General features: G+C 34.7%; 2 protein-coding genes across 3 annotated transcripts in view; one reads left to right on the top strand and one right to left on the bottom strand.

Annotated features, from left to right (window-relative positions):
• Positions 1–1,907: 1,907 nt before the first annotated feature.
• On the bottom strand, positions 1,908–6,376 carry LOC128230002 (dynein regulatory complex protein 10-like). Its single transcript, XM_052941971.1, has 4 exons — positions 5,220–6,376; positions 4,658–4,891; positions 4,076–4,147; positions 1,908–3,139 (listed from the first exon to the last, which is right to left on the bottom strand). Exons 1-4 carry the CDS (start codon positions 6,177–6,179, stop codon positions 2,876–2,878), a joined length of 1,530 nt encoding a protein of 509 aa, XP_052797931.1. The 5' UTR covers positions 6,180–6,376; the 3' UTR covers positions 1,908–2,875.
• Positions 6,377–6,645: 269 nt separating this feature from the next.
• The window catches only part of LOC128231982 (two pore calcium channel protein 1-like), a 29,685-nt gene continuing 19,739 nt past the window's right edge, over positions 6,646–16,591 (top strand). The window contains exons 1-9 of one of the 2 annotated variants that reach the window (XM_052945295.1): positions 6,646–6,728; positions 12,595–12,701; positions 12,916–13,113; positions 13,785–13,898; positions 14,197–14,327; positions 14,975–15,063; positions 15,235–15,269; positions 15,913–15,971; positions 16,351–16,450. In XM_052945295.1, coding sequence (XP_052801255.1) covers positions 6,656–6,728; positions 12,595–12,701; positions 12,916–13,113; positions 13,785–13,898; positions 14,197–14,327; positions 14,975–15,063; positions 15,235–15,269; positions 15,913–15,971; positions 16,351–16,450 — 906 coding nt within the window. In that variant the 5' untranslated portion in view covers positions 6,646–6,655. Of the gene's footprint in view, positions 6,729–10,886; positions 11,084–12,594; positions 12,702–12,915; positions 13,114–13,784; positions 13,899–14,196; positions 14,328–14,974; positions 15,064–15,234; positions 15,270–15,912; positions 15,972–16,350; positions 16,451–16,591 lie in introns of those variants that run through there. The other variant, XM_052945296.1, reaches the window with a different exon arrangement.

Here is a 16,591-nt window from a genome sequence, read left to right as displayed (position 1 = left end):
AGCGGTATTCTACCTAGTTTTTTTTCAAACACTGCAGTTGGGGTAGATCCTTAAAGACTGAGTCTAGATAAATATTACCACAATAAAACCTTTTTTTATCATTTGCAGTTGTATGTGTTCAACCAAAGTTTGCCAATACCAAAAATTGTAAGGACTATAAATATATGAAATAACCTTAATATTAACACCGCCATTGGAATGTATAATATATATATACCAAATATATTCTAAGCATGTCTGGGGAGTCAGATGATCCAGCATCGGGCTCACTGTTTTGATATGCCTTCTGTAATAATGTTCAATATATAGTTATGTCATACATGTATGAGAACTTTATTAAGCATGTCAGAAAACTAAGAAACGTGTATTTGCATTCCATGCCATATCTTTGGAAAGGGTTTTGAAAGTAATCGGGGGTGGGGGGTCTTTCGAGACAGTAAGGTACTAGGGCAACGTACTAAGGTACCTCAGTCATCGAAATATATTGAATTGGAAATTAACTTATCTGTATAATACATCCATAAAAATATAAGAGCGCCGCGCAGAGGGCGCTTAGTGTCCCCTACCGGTTTAAAGCCTTATGAAAAGGATGAGCGTGTCTCAAGAGAATCTCCATGAAAACGTAAACTAATCCTACCAATAAATCAAAGTTGTTTAAGTCACCCCAGCCCATTTGATAGTGAACTAATGGCATTTACACTAAACTTTTAAGTTTTAGACGTACCTACCAGATCACCCATGTCTACTTTTGACGCATTGCCCTCTATCCATATACTGAGTTTCATGAACTTAGCTTTGATACTTTTTGAGTTATCACAGGGCCAAATTGGCTATATGTTTTAATGTCAAAGGCAATAACTCTGCATTACCTTGTCTGACGAAAAAAAATAATAACGTGCATAATCTACATATTGCCCTCTTTCCACATACCAAGTTTCATTAACCTAGCTTGGATACTTGTTTTAGTTATCCCAGGACCTACACTTTTTTCAGTCAACAGCTATATTTTAATAAGTCAAGGGCCATAACTCTGCATAACTTTGTCTGACGAAAAAATAAACGAATGTGCATAATCTCCATTTTACCGTCCATCCACATACTAAGTTTGATGATCCTACCTTTGATACTTTTGGAGTTGTCACAGGACCAAATTAGCTATATTTTTAATAAGAAAAGGACCATAACTGTGCATAACTTTGTCTGATGAAAAAAACAACAACTAATGTGCATAACTTCCATTTTGCCCTCATTCCACATACTAAGTTTCATTAACCTATGTTGGAAACTTTTTTAGTCATTCCAGGAACGAGACTTATCTGTTAGATTTTTATAACTTTGCCTGACAAAAAAATCATGAAAATAAACTAATCTGCATAATCTCCATTTTACCCTTTATCCACATACTGAGTTTCATGAATCTACAATGTAGCTTCGATACTTTTTGAGTTATCACAGGACCAAATTGGCTATATTTTTAATAAGTCAAGGCCCATAATTCGGCATTACTTTGACTGACAAAAGAAACAACTAATGTGCATAATCTTCATATTGCCCTCTTTTCATGTACTAAGTTTCATTAACCTAGCTTTGATACTTTTTGAGTTATCACAGGACCGAGATTTTTGTGGACGTACGGACCGACAGACGGGTGGAGGGTAAACCTTACGTCCCCTCTGGTGAAATCGAAAGGAGACTAAAAGGCGGTTTAAACTCGAAAAGCTTAAATTTAGTCATCTATAAAACATGTAACTGTATTCCATTTCAGAGTCATATATTTTTGTACAGAAACAGACAAAACAACCAACATCTGAGTACATTCAATAGTGCAGTCTACGGTTATAAGGTAAGAAGAACCTGTTAACTTTTATGTAAATATGGGAAACAAATTAACAAAAACTGTATTCTGACTGCATATTTTAATACATCAAATATAAGTATGATTATTCAATCTTAAATCATAAATGATAACAATATCACATAACACAGTATTATCTTACTTAAATAGTAACTAAAAACCTAATTTCATGTAAATGATAACTTTCAGCATAATAAAGCAAAACATTTACTAAAAAGTCATTTCATACACTGATTTTTGTATATCATTGTCATAACTTTATACATTTTACCAATTTGAGAGTAATGGGTCCACACATAATCGATGATAATTGCTCAAAACACTTGCATGACATAAATGAGGCAATAATGAAGATTCAAAAAAACAGGTTTATACACAAACAAGTAATAATTTAGAAATTTCATACAATGTAAACAAATGTCTTTATATTTATTTTTTTTCTTCTGATTTATAATTATAAATGTTCTGACCAACAGCAGTGAATGATGTGACTCAAACCCAACAAAAGTAAGTTTTACTTCTAGATTTGGACAGTGTTAGCTGCTTCAATTGTTTGATTAAAAAGATAATAAGTTTGAAGGCATTGGAGGTGAACAATTTAACCTTTAAGCTATTAATGGACAGATAGTTAAGAAATGAGTTTTAGAAAAAAAAACAGAAGTTGTTTTATATCACAGCATTTTCCTATTGCTCTACATGCGTATCAAAGCTGCTATTTTTCAATAACATGTACATCTAGATCTAAAAACAATTGTATCACCATAACAAACGTAAATGCAAAAAAAGAATGAATTGCTTGATTTCTAACAAATATTCAGCAAAACTTGAAAATAATAATACATGAGCCAATGGAAATTTTGTTAAAAAGTTCACACAGAATGATAAAAGCCAAATACATTCATATCAATTGAAGACTTCTATCCTTTCTGCATATACTAACTTTTAAAAAATAACTTACTGGTCCAAATGTACAAAAAAACACATTTAAGACACAGAGCAATCCAATAACTGTCAAGCACACTACTTCTTTTTCTTCCCTCCCTTCTTTTTGCGGGACTTGAGGGCCTTGCGCACCTTGAATGATCTCCAGAAAGCCTGGATGGTGGTAGACGCCTTGATCATGAGAGCAAGCTCCCGTTCGGCAGCCTCACGACGTTCACGGGCCAGACGACGCTCCTCCATGATGGTGTTGTACTCAGCCTCCAGTGTCTTGAAGCGCTCTTCAAGCTCGTGAAGCTGGGTCTTCTCCTGCGTGTATACCTCGTCTATTTCCTCGAACTCATCCTGGAAATGGGGTGTGGCCAATTGGTAAGTTGTATAGGTAATGCATATATGTTACATTAGTATGCAGAAAAAGCGGTCAAGATTTTGTTACACTTTCAGTACTGACAATAAAGCCCTTTAATATATGAAATGGTACAAGGCTGTATTGAATTGAGATACATACCTGGGGTTCACCCATGTCAGTGACGTATTTCTGAAGATACATACCTGGGCTTTGCCCATGTCAGTGACATATCCTGGAGATACATACCCGGGATTCACCCATGTCAGCGACATATCTCTGTAGATACATAATTGGGGTTCACTCATGTCAGTGTTATATCTCTGGAGATACATGTACATACCTGAGGTTCACCCATGTAAGGGACATAATCTCTTGAGATACATCTTGCACTTCACCCATGTCAGTGAGATATCTCTGTATATACATACCTGGGGTTCACCCATGTCAGTGACATATCTTTTGAGATACATCTTGCACTTCACCTATGTCAGTGTTATATCTCTGTATATACATATCTGGCGTTCACCCATGTCAGCGTCATATCTGTGTAAATGCCTCGCCCATGTCAGCGTGATATTTTAGTATGGCATTGACCCATGTCAGTGAGATATCTCTGTATATACAAACCTGGCGTTCACCCATGTCAGCGACATATCTCTGTAGATACATGTACATACCCGGAACTCACCCATGTCAGCGTCATATCTGTGTAGATACATACCAGGCACTCACACATGTCAGCGTGAAATCCCAGAAGATACATACCAGGCACTCACCCATGTCAGTGACATATCTCTTTAAATACATACCCGGCGTTCACCCATGTCAGCGTCATATCTGTGTATTGTAACAGTATATGCCTTGCTCATGTCAGCATGATATTTTAGTATGGCATTGACATATGTCAGTGAGATATCTCCATATATACATACCTGGCGTTCACCCATGTCAGCATCATATCTCTGAATCCAGTTTTCCACTTCAGTCTCTATCTTAAACTTTTTCTGAAATTGAATGAACAATAGTTTTCTGGTTTCTGTTTATATTGCCCAAATTGATATTCATTTATGTACATTCATGTATGTTAGCATTTTGTTTGCTTTTCAAAACATAGTGTCATTGCAAACACAGTGATCCCAATAAGTAAAATATACATGAAACATGTTTCGACACTTGTGAGACTTACATGAATCTACCCCAAAAAGTGGGGAAAAATAATGGTTAAGATTTGTAAAACTTGTGCAATTCCACTTATTCCTTATTCTTTTTCTAATTGATAAAAAGCTTGCTTTTTAAAAAAAAAAATCAAAAGGAACAAATTTAACATTCATCATTTTTTACTCTTGTTGTGGAGCATGATCAAACGCATTTACTATTGACGAAAATTTATCAATTCCTGAAACCTTTTGCTGCAGCTTATTGTGAATTACGGTAATTATAATTTACAATTTTTTTTTTACTAGACATGACTACATGTACATGTAACATACAAAAAAAATGTATAAAATTGTAACCTTTCTTAGTTCCTGTTCATTTTCTCTGTGTTCTGTGACTAGGTTCTGCTTTTCTGTCTGCAACTGTGTAACTTCTTGAGTCAATCTCTGCTTGCGGCCCTCACTGTTTTTCTTGTCCGCACCCTTCTGTTTGTCTGCCTCGGAATTAACACGTCTTATATGATCTTCTGAAAACTTCTGTATCTGTCGAAGATCTGCTTGCAGCCCACGAATGACATCATTTTTCTTCTTGATCTGTATCAAACAGGTTTAGAACATTAATAATTATAAGCATTGGCAGCAAACCCAGCACTTTATTCTGTTTACACTACATTCACATGAAGCAGTGTAAAAGGAGAGTATTGGACAATGAACTATAAGAAAACATCATACAGAAAATTTTATGAAGTTAATGAATAACAAGATGCATGAAAGAACATGCTGATCATGTTAATAGTTCTTGGCCTTTGTAATGAAAAAAGAAATACTTGTAGTTTAAGTAAGAACAACAAATGAAATTATGACTTATTTCCAATTCAGAAATACATGTTTTTTATTTGTTATTATCAGCTAAAAAAAGTACCTCTTCATCCTTGTCATCCTGTGCTATTTTTAATTCAGCCTCAAGTTTTTCAATAATGGATGCATTATTTCTTTCCCTTTTGGAGATCTCTTGCAGATAGTCCATCCTCTCTTTTTCCTCTTCTGGTGTTGTTAATAACTTGTTCATAAGAATGTCTTTAAGTTCATTCAAATACTGAATGAAAGACTTGGCTGAGGCCCCACGTTTTGCATATGCCTGTTTGATTGCATTCAATGCTGATGGGTTACTCTGAAAAGCTCTGAGAACATTCTTGCAGGAAGTGTTAAGCTGTTGGGCAACCATTGTGAGACTTCTCACAGTTCGCTCAATCTGGCTATCCATGCTGAAATTAGACCCATTACTGCTTGAACTATTAGGCCTGCTGAAGCTTCCAGATCCACTGCCCCCAGATTCTGGTCGAAAGCTTGACTGACGAGAAGCGCTACCAGACTGTTGTGAAGGAGACTGTGCCATGGCAGCTGGCTGCAATTCATCTAACATTTGGTTTCCATCATCAGACATTGTAGGAGATTTAGATTTTCTCCCTTTTCCTTTTGATTTCCTACTAGTTCTCGACATCTGCTTATCCAAAGTTTGCTTAATTTCTTCATAACTGCCTAATATAACAGCATGGTGTTCCATTAGATCTGATAAATCACCGCCCATATTCACACGGAATCGGTCAAGGTTTTCAATGATGTATGGAGTTAGAGTGACAATTTCAGACTTCATTATTGTGTCTTCAAAAACTGACATGATTCTTTGTGCTTCAATTGTGGCAATCTTCTTGCGGGCAGGTTCTAATGCCCTGGTAGGATCCAGACGGAGACGGTTTCTAAGTTTGCTATTTGCAACTGAAGCAGCTTTTGGTTGGAGCCCTGGAATCTGCAGCCTCATCTGCAAGGTCGGCTCAGGCGGGACTGTCTCAGTCAGTGTTCTAGCCATTGCTGCTGTCGCCATGATGAGCTTTTGGTCGTTATTTGGTTAAACAAATCCAAGATCCTGGAATGGTTTCCAGAACTGTGTGGAATAAGTATAATTAAACAAAATATAATGTATGATTGTCTTCATGAAACGATATATATTTCCAATAATAGGCTTTGTAATTGCCAATCTAATTCCGAAGTTTTTAGTTCACATTTTCCACCATGTTTGGACCGCAGAACAATCAACTGTTTGGGATAAACGCGTCGACGACAAGTAGCGCTGCTCCTATAATTTGTTCAAACCATGCCCTACGCTTGATGATATTTTATTTGAAAGCAGAATATTCTCAATAATCAGAAATAAAGAAAAAAGCAACAATTTTAAACTGTTAATATCGAAATATAATAAACAACAGAAAAATGCGCTTTATGGCTGTCTCTATGGACTACTTTTATCATCGGACATTTCCGCAATATCTACGGACTTTGTCGAACGAAAACGGAAGTAATATGGCGGGTAATGCAGATGACAGTCAGTTGTTGAGTGAAGTAAATGCTGATCTTCCAGACGTCTATGACCTCAGTAATATCCTGCAACTTTCCTTTCATTTAAAATAACATTTCTTTTAACATATATTTACTTATAGCTACAATGTTATCCTGAAAAGGTGCTTTGACCGCTTCCTTCAGTCTTTATACCTCTTCAGGCTCTTGCATTTAGTTTGTTTACATTTTTCTTACGAATAAAATAAAGGAAGATAATAACTTTATGTAGACATTTCATATTAATGCATACATCTTCCGTTTAACAACATGTCAAGAAATGGTTTAATATTTAAATAAAAAAAAGCCTATATATCTTTCCGCTCAATATACTATATGCTTAGATCTGTCATTCTTGGCTTGGAAAACAACAAGTGGGATATGGACGCGTAGAGTCGCCAAATAAAAAATTGTCAAAGACTCTGAAGCAGCTGTTTATGTGGACTAGAATTCATGCATTAACAAGGCAATTCTTGTGTCTTTCAATCTAAAAAAATACAAACTTTGTTAATACTCATACTTTTGATTAGTTAACGAGTTACATATATAACATTTATATTGGACAATGCCCCAAAATATGGTTAGACTTTATAGTGGTGCAAGATCTTTACAAATAACCAAAGTCATGTAATAACACTGTTTTAATCACTTTCAAAGGAATGGTGGCGGGACTTTGATTAGTCTAAAATAAAAGATTTGTTATATGGGATTCTTCCAATCCCTAACGTCTAAACTGGTTATTGCAAAAACAGGGTGGTTTTGAAAATATTGAAATTGTATTTAAAATAGAAAAGTATTTTATGTTTGAAATAGATGATAAAGGTTTATATTAATATTTTACCATGTCTAAGATATTTTGCACAAAACAAGCCTTAAATTCATTAAAGGACAGGATTTACCTTTCCAATAAAACAAAACTTGACTGACACAGACAACAATGATGCCAATTGTAACAACTCAGCCATTCTCGGCAAGCTTCGAGATAGACCTCGTAAATACAATCGTATTCGTAACAACTCAGCCATCTTTGAGGTGTTTCGATTGTTGTAAAACTGTGAACCGCAGCCTTGCAGGTGCTCTTCGTGTATATATATCGTTATTTTTTGACAGTTTGAAGTGAAAAAAACACATCAAACTCACAATTATTCATTGGATAATTATTTTTTGTGTACCGAACTAATATAAAATAACATTATCTGGTAATATGTATTGTTATAATGATATCTTATAGATGCAAAATGCTTTAACCCAGAACCCTGATCGGAATTACTACCTGCTTTTGATACAAAACAATTTGTATGTGAAGGATTTGCCATATCAAAAATCGAAAAAAAAAATTGTCAACGTACAATTATTTGGACTAGGCTTTGATAGGGGAAAAATAGTGTTGTTTAGGTAAAAGGGGGGAAATTTAACTAACATGATTCATATATTGTTCATTTTGTTTTCATTCTTTGCATTCAACAAACCAAACAACATGTTCATGAATAGTACTATAAAAGTATTTTGCTACATTTGCTAAATGTTTAGAGGTCAATGCTTTTACCCATTAAAAACAGACATGTGAACTCCATCAGCGGTAGAAAACATCATCCGCTTTTAAGACCCTTCTACCGCTGTCCTTAAAAATATCTTTAATTGTTTAAATCTAACCATTTTGAAACAAAATAAGAAAAAGATTCTACGTCCAGGAAGGTCATAAATTTGTCATAATGTTACTGCAGTGAGTGTAGAGGTAACCGATCACTGGTTAGTCACAGGGCTTGGTAATTTTCCGAGCATGGTCTGCAGGGCTTCTAAAAACTGACAGTTTGCCAGTCTGGACCGATTTTTACCACACCAGACTGATTTCAGTAACAGATAATGGTTAAAAAATTGGTGTGAAATTTGTTCACTTTTTATATTTTCGATCCAAAAAGTCAGTAAAAATTGAAATACACAAACCTGTTTTGTCATGCACACACCCCTAAAGCATCCCAAATAAAGATAACCATCAAATAAACGCGACCATCTGCTTTGTTTCACTACCTCGAACACTTGATATCTTCAGTTCTCTCTAATTAGCAGACGCTTGTGATCGGTCCAAAAAGGTGGTAGGTCACGGGAGACACATTTTGCTGCTGACTATATAAAGCAAATATTTTGGATATTGTTCGCCTTTTTTTAGTTTTTCCATGTCTGAAATTAAACCTTTTATTTTCTTATGATCAGGTTTGTGTATGTACACGCTAAATGGCAGGTTTCAGTACACATTTCATTAACTGTTACATTAATTTTTCCGTAATTAAAAATGGTTATTTAATGTTTAAGCCTTATATAAGTCCTATCAACTGCAATCCAAACAAAAACTTGTGAGAGTTTAACCTTTTAACTCATGTATTGAAATGTGTCATATGTGTCAGTTGCAGATCAAACGATACACTGTGTGACATCAGAGCATGAGTGGTGTAGAGATTAAAGGCCATGGAAATGTATTGCAATGTGTTAAATGAAGCAACACTTAAAAGAAGTGTGGTTTGTCTGATGAAAATTTAAATCGGTAAGTCGAATACCATATGATCCCACTTTACTCTAGGCTGGGTAACCAACTACCATATTTACCAGGTTGGAGTCTAGCCTGTTATGATTGGGAAAATAATATTCAATAATCGTGTTTGAATTCACTACAAATATGAATGAACCCTTGGATGTACCAAGATAAGAAAAACAAAATATATTATTTTTGGAAATAATTCTGTGTCTGAATTATTAGTGTCCAAACTTTTAGTTTTTTTTTGTTCGAAACATGCCCTGACTGATTGAGATTCCAAACTTTTAGAAGCCCTGGTAGTCGGTAATTGTTTTTCATGCCCATGAAGAAGTGCATATTAAAATTAGTACTGGCTGTATGTTTGTCATGCAAGGAGGGATTTTAAAACTACTTACTACATGAGTTCAGTACATAAAGACAATGTGTCACATGCAAGACCCAAATACCTACCTCAAAGTTCAAGGTCTTACAGGTTTATCATTATGGAATGCTGCTTACATGCACATAGATTATAGTTGGTTGTTGCCGGGCTGCTTTTTTTTCATGCACAGAGGGTTTTTTAAAATAAATTGGCACCTGTTGTTAGTTATGATACGATGTAGCTCTTCCTGAATGTATGCATAATCAATTGAACTGGATGTCACTTCAGGGGCATTTGTCACTTACATTACTGTGACAGCTCTTGTTATGAATCCATACTTGACTAATAATCAAATTTAGCAGGAGTTTGATGAATAGCGCAAAATTGTTCTTATTCCGGATGCAGAATTTCTCTTGGCACTTCTTATAGCACATGAATAGTTATTTGTCAGTACAATAGTCATTTTTTTCCACTGTCTTGGACTATTGAATTTTATGCCAATGTGGGTTCACCAAGGCAATTATGGTTGAAGCTGTAAGGGCCATTTATCCAACTTTTTTTACTTCTCTTTGACAATAACAAATGTACTTTAAATTGGTTCTGCACCTAGGTCTTTTAATTTTGAGAGCACTTTCTAAAGCCTTGGTGATGATGGAAAGAAGATGTCTTCGTTTATGTGATCAATTTTATGCAGGAATTTATATGTCTGTACAAGTGTTGCTGTACTGGATCAGCTGTAATTGTTTTCAAGTCACCGCGGATAGTTCAGTTCTTCAAAGTCCATGACCATTTTTGTTGAACTGGTTCTGTTTCTTTTGGATCATTTTAAATCTTGGTGACCACACTGTCAAATGAAATAAATAGCAGGTTAAATAAAGCCTCTTAAGATCAAATTTGATCTTCACAATCTTCACTATATTCTATCGCCTGATAGCAAAAACTGTCAACGAAAATGATAATCTTGTTAAAAATAACAATAATCATTCAAATAAACAAATAATGCCACAATTTTAGTTGTCTTGTTTTTACGTTACATAAAGCCCAAAGATTGTAAATTAACCTGTACTTGATCACTTTTTCATTTAAATGTGCATTATTACAGCAGGCATTATTTTTAAATCATTATCTGTTTATTTATTCATTATCATGATAATTTATCTTATCACTGACACAATACAGACTGTTCTATATCTACCATGTTAAACATATTGGATTCAAACAGAACACAATTAAATGATACTGTTTAAATCTAATAACCATTATATGAAACATAAAGATTTTTTTGTTTAAAGTAATTTTAAGTGTGAAGTGCTGGACTAGGTTAACAGTGGATTTACCTTAAACAAAAAGTTTCAAAGTGTTACATGTAATTATATGAATCTACAGTATTCATGAAATGTACCACTGAGGTACACAGTACAGGCCTACTGCATGATGGCTGATGTTGACCTGGGAGATCATGGTGAACTGCTCACTGCCTGTGCCAATCAACATGCCAATTTTGGTAATGTCATGTCAATAACTATGAGTTTACAAAATATTGCATACACTAAACTCAGGATATAACAAACTCCTCGGAGCCTTTCAGAGGTGTTCCCTATATTCGGAGTTCCTTATATCCTTATAATGAACTAATTTCTTATATCTGGAATGTATTTATTTAAAAAACAAGCCTTGTAAGCATCATATGGTTATTTATTAAAACCACATTTCATGGCATTATTTTGCTCTTCAAATGATCTTTGTGGCATTCAACCTTGCAATTACAGCTTGTCTTTTTGGAATTTATTGACCTTTGCAGGAATTCATTTTTACCTCCTTTTAGAGAGTGTTTATGCTTTATTATCGCAGTCAAGCAAATTCAATGAAGTGCACCACTTCTTGGTCATTTGCGCAGATGCCCTATTGGGTTCATACAGCATAAGTGTCAGATTTCTTTTATCCATACTGGTATTTACATTTACCAAAAATATTCATTGCGATTAAAAATTAGCAGACTGTTCTGCAATTAAGTATTTGTTCTTAAAGAAGTGTTACCGACAACCTTATTAAAGAAGAGTTGATTTTTGTAACGGTGTATATATTGGTAAAAAATGACATAACATTAATCCAATCCGAGCACAATATTGAAGTAAACAACATCTTCATTACATACTCCTTGCATGTTATTCAATATGAATGTCAAGTTTTAACATACATTTATACAAAGGACAAGGCGAAAGTAACTATATCGTATTGACCATGAGTAGGTGTCAATGACCACTGTCACATAAATGCATCAATGTATAGTTAAGGATAGAGCCTCTTAAGAATAATAATTATACTATAGGATGACATGGTGCAAAAATGTACAAATAATAAGATAATTATTTATTAATATGATGCATTTAAGTTTCTGATTTGGCAAAGCATGTCAAAAAAATGACATAATATATCAAAACTACACTTTGAATGCTTACAAATTGCTGTTGTGTGATGTCTTACAATTGTTTTATCATATGAAATTTAAGTTAAGTTGCACTGGTGAAGGTATATATTTATCAGCTTACAAAATAGAGTACCGAATGACATGAGCGTGTTAGTTTTTTAGTGCATGAAAAAGCTATATATTTTTTATTTTAAATGAGCTGGCACATGCTGGGTCTTTATGTCCATTTTTATGCATATCTCAAAGATAAAACAGCGATCTAAATGACTATGAGCTGCTATGTTTCAAACTTGCACAATAATTGAACACATTTCTGTGTGCCAACTTAGAGAGACTAAACATGGTATATTTCTTGACACTAGTTGCTGTACCAGGGGTTTAGCCACACTTTGGAAAATGTGCTCCAAATATTTGTTATTGGCTGGTAACCTCAGAAGACATCTAGGGCAGAATAGAGATATTTATAATGAAGATGACGTATTGTGCGGATCCAAGCATACATTGTTCATGGCTGCTGTTCGCAGCTATGCAATTAACAAAATCTAAATACGCTGTTAGTGTAAATCTATGTGTTAAATGTGTTACAGATGATGGAAGCCAGGAGTTGGTGATTGGTGGTGGCAATCTGGTGCTGCAGGTTGTAGATGACATACCTGCTGAAAGACTCTCCAAGAACTGGAAACTCAATCATCTGGTATGAACTGAATTCATGGTAGCCTTTCGTTTTTCTCAACTTCATTCATTGTCTTAAATTAGCTTGTAATCAAATTAGGTCCTGCTACTTTGTCTTTAATATTAAAACATGTTATTAACTAAATATCATTAAACCAGGAAATAACATCTGGATGGGATGAAATAATTGAGAATTCAAATATTATTTTTAGTCTTACTACTTCATTTTCTTGTAGGAAGCAGCCATATATCTACAAGAGGGTGAAAACAATGACAAGTTCTACACACACCCAAAGGGCCACGAGGCCCTACCAGCGTACCAGATCGCCCACAACAAGTGGTTTCACCTCCTTGACTTTGCGGCCTCCATCTGTGTACTGCTTCTGGCAGCATGTGAGAGACCTGCTGTGGACCTCATCAAACTGCCTGTTGGGGTAGGTATTGAACATCAAACTGCCTGTCGTGGTATGTGTAAATCATCAAACTGCCTGTTGGGGTAGGTATTGAACATCAAACTGCCTGTTGGGGTAGGTATTGAACATCAAACTGCCTGTTGTGGTATGTGTAAATCATCAAACTGCCTGTTGGGGTAGGTATTGAACATCAAACTGCCTGTAGTGGTATGTGTAAATCATCAAACTGCCTGTTGGGGTAGGTATTGAACATCAAACTGCCTGTTGGGGTAGGTATTGAACATCGAACTGCCTGTTGGGGAAGGTATTGAACATCAAACTGCCTGTAGTGGTATGTATTGAACATCGGACTGCACATCGGTTATAAATTGAACATCAGACCACTATCCAATATGTATTGAATATAATGTTGTTTTTTATTGCAACTTTTTTTTTACTTAACATTAGCTTTATATGTAATGTATTTAACTAGCCCTAGTATTAACATTGAGCATACTAAACAAAACTGTACAAATTAATGTTTGCTAATGCAATCCTAATCTAAGCCAAAGATAAAGTACATCTGTATGTAATTTCAAATACACTTATTGTATGATAGTTTATTTTACAGAGAATTCTTGTTTCTCTAATATAAATATAATGTTACAGCAGTTCTTGTGCTTATCTCCAACTAAGTTACCTCCCTCTTTCAGGTTCACGGTTCCCTGGAGATTCTCATGCTATTGGTACTGTCCCTGGAGTTGGCCATCAGGATGAAGTGGCTCAGCTGGCGTGTCTACTTCCGACACCCACGCACCGTCATTAAGGTAACTTTTGCATTTATTTTTGCACCTTGCAGTGTACATGTACTTCCATTTGGCATTTAGATTTTGGTTTCACTTTGAATAATCTATTATGCAATTATATTAAACTATAACACATTTTAACTGACATGTTTTTTTCTGGTATAGAATTAAAATGCAATACATTTTCAGGCTGTGATATTAAATAATTAAATAATTTTCCTGTTGTGTGTCTTGACCAACTGAAAAAAAAGGCTTAGCTTTTGGCATCTGCCAGGGGTGCTTTTTTCCTGGTGTTAATTGAAATAAAATTCTCTTTCAGACTGTGATGTTAATAATAATGCTTGTTGAAGCTGTAACTGTGATAGTGAGACAACACAACCATTTCAGAGTGACTAGGGCTATACGCCCGATATTTCTGCTGAACACATACTATGGGAGGGGGATCAGGAGGTTTGTAGCAGTTTTCCACATTGGAATAAGGTTTCTTGGTTTAAAAAGTGTGAGTCTCGAGGATAATAGTGAAAGTTAAAATCCAGAAGAGGGTTAGGAAACCCTACTTGTACATGTACATGTAGTATATGTAGTTATCCCTAGAAAATTTAAAATGAAAAACCCCCACAAAATATCTCTCTTATCTTGTATTTAGACTAGTATTAAGACTAATTTAGACACACTCTTATTGGTATAAATCACTTTTCTTGTGCATTTGCACATGCCATCTAAAACTTGTACAATAAACAAATCCCATTGTGATGTAGGGCATTAGAGGTAGTGTTGTGCCGATGATCGATTATAATCGACAATTGTTCGGAAAGGCCCACGTCGGCGACAATCAATATTGCAATTTGAACAATCTATTATTGAAACAAGGGACGTAACTGCTACAGACTAATTTTCTTTTTCTGGTTAATGCTTGTTAATGGTGAAATGTTAAGGTGTTACTATGTTTCACCAACCTTTACAAGTAGTGTTTCACCAAACCTACCCATACCAGCATCAGACTAACATGTATTTAAAAAGATGGAACCTCAAATACAGCATAGGTGATGTTCAATTAAGACAAAGATTCAATCAAAGCAGCACTTTTCTATTTTCAGGATAGCTCGTCAAGTCCTCCAGTCATTGCCACCTATATTTGACATGCTGGTGCTACTCATTTTTATTATGCTTGTATTCTCTGTATTAGGTGAGTGATTTGACATTTCAAAACTAACTAACTATATTAACGTATTATAATTTTGAATGTAAATTGCAAGTCAGAATTGTTTGACTTGAGATATAGTTTGATAAGAACATTTACAAGATGTTATTGAATATTCAAAACACGTCAATAATGCATAGTTGTCATGTTTTTCAGGGTTTTATTTATTTTCCACTGTGCCAAATAATCCAGTAAGTATTCGTTCAGTTAGAAAATGTTTCCATGAACATAATCATTAAAGGCACGTGAGTGTCTAGATTTCAGTGTTAGTCTTTTGTTGTCATATGAACTTAATTTTGATTACAATATCATTTTCTAAATAATTTTCATTGATCAAGATTTAATTATGCTCCCGGTTAAAAAAAGAGCATATAGAAGGTTTGCAATTCTTGTTGTGTCGAAGATGACCCAAATTGTTTTAGGGGTTAAACTGTCAAGGGTCAAGGTTACCAGTTTTATTAAGACTGTCCTGACAATAACTGGAAACAGGTTAATTGTAGAATGATGAAACTTCAGTGGTGGTTGGTAGATCGATAAACCCTGTTTAATATGGTTTAAGCATAAATAATGAATGCAATTCCTAAAACACCATGATTCAATCTTATAAAAAACAACATGATTTTGACAAAGTGTTGCTCACTGGCCATAATGTTATACAAACATCTCTTGTTTCTAATTAAAATGTATTGTTATCATTGTCCTTCATCCTCTTGATCCACAAACATGTCAGAGCATCAGAGAATTAACTTGATCGAAAAGTCAGATTGTATTGTTTTGATGACATGATGTGTACATTATACCAATCTCTGATATAATTGTATATCTGTGTTCCAGTACTTTGCCACACTTAAGGCCAGTTTTATAAGTCTCTTCATCCTGCTCACTACAGCAAAGTAAGTTTTACTCTATATGAATTACTTTTGAAACTTGGTTCAGTTTTATCATGAAAATAAAACATGAACACTAACATGATTCTGTACTGTTACATAGTTCTGTACACTATCATTATTCCATACACTTAAATAGATCTGTACTCTTACTTACATCTGATCTAAGTATATTGCAAAGTAGCTGCAAAATGTTTTTGTAGTGGTACAGTTATCGCATCAAAATTTTCACTTTCATATTACCGTTTTAAAATCAAGCAAAAAGTGTGGCTAATCAAAGTATACATTTAGAAGAAGTCTGACAACCAATAAATTATGTCCATCTGTATGGCCTTGTTATGATTTTAGACAACTGGACTTCTTGAACATTTATACACATTTTCAGTTATCCTGATGTGATGATGCCTGCCTACAACAACAGCAGATACTCAGCGTTGTTCTTCATTGTTTATCTTGCTATAGAGCTCTACTTCATAATGAACCTGGTGGGTATACATGTTTCTGTTACTTGCTATCAAGCTCTTCTTCATAATGAATCTGGTGGGTATACATGTTTCTGTTACTTGCTATCAAACTTTACTTCATAATGAACCTGGTGGGTATACACGTTTCTGTTACTTGCTATA

This window comes from Mya arenaria, chromosome 4 (genome assembly GCF_026914265.1).
Source record: "Mya arenaria isolate MELC-2E11 chromosome 4, ASM2691426v1".
Taxonomy (NCBI): Eukaryota; Metazoa; Mollusca; class Bivalvia; order Myida; family Myidae; genus Mya; species Mya arenaria.
The sequence above is the reverse complement of the archived record's forward strand: the minus strand, read 5'-3'. Positions and strand labels throughout refer to the sequence as shown.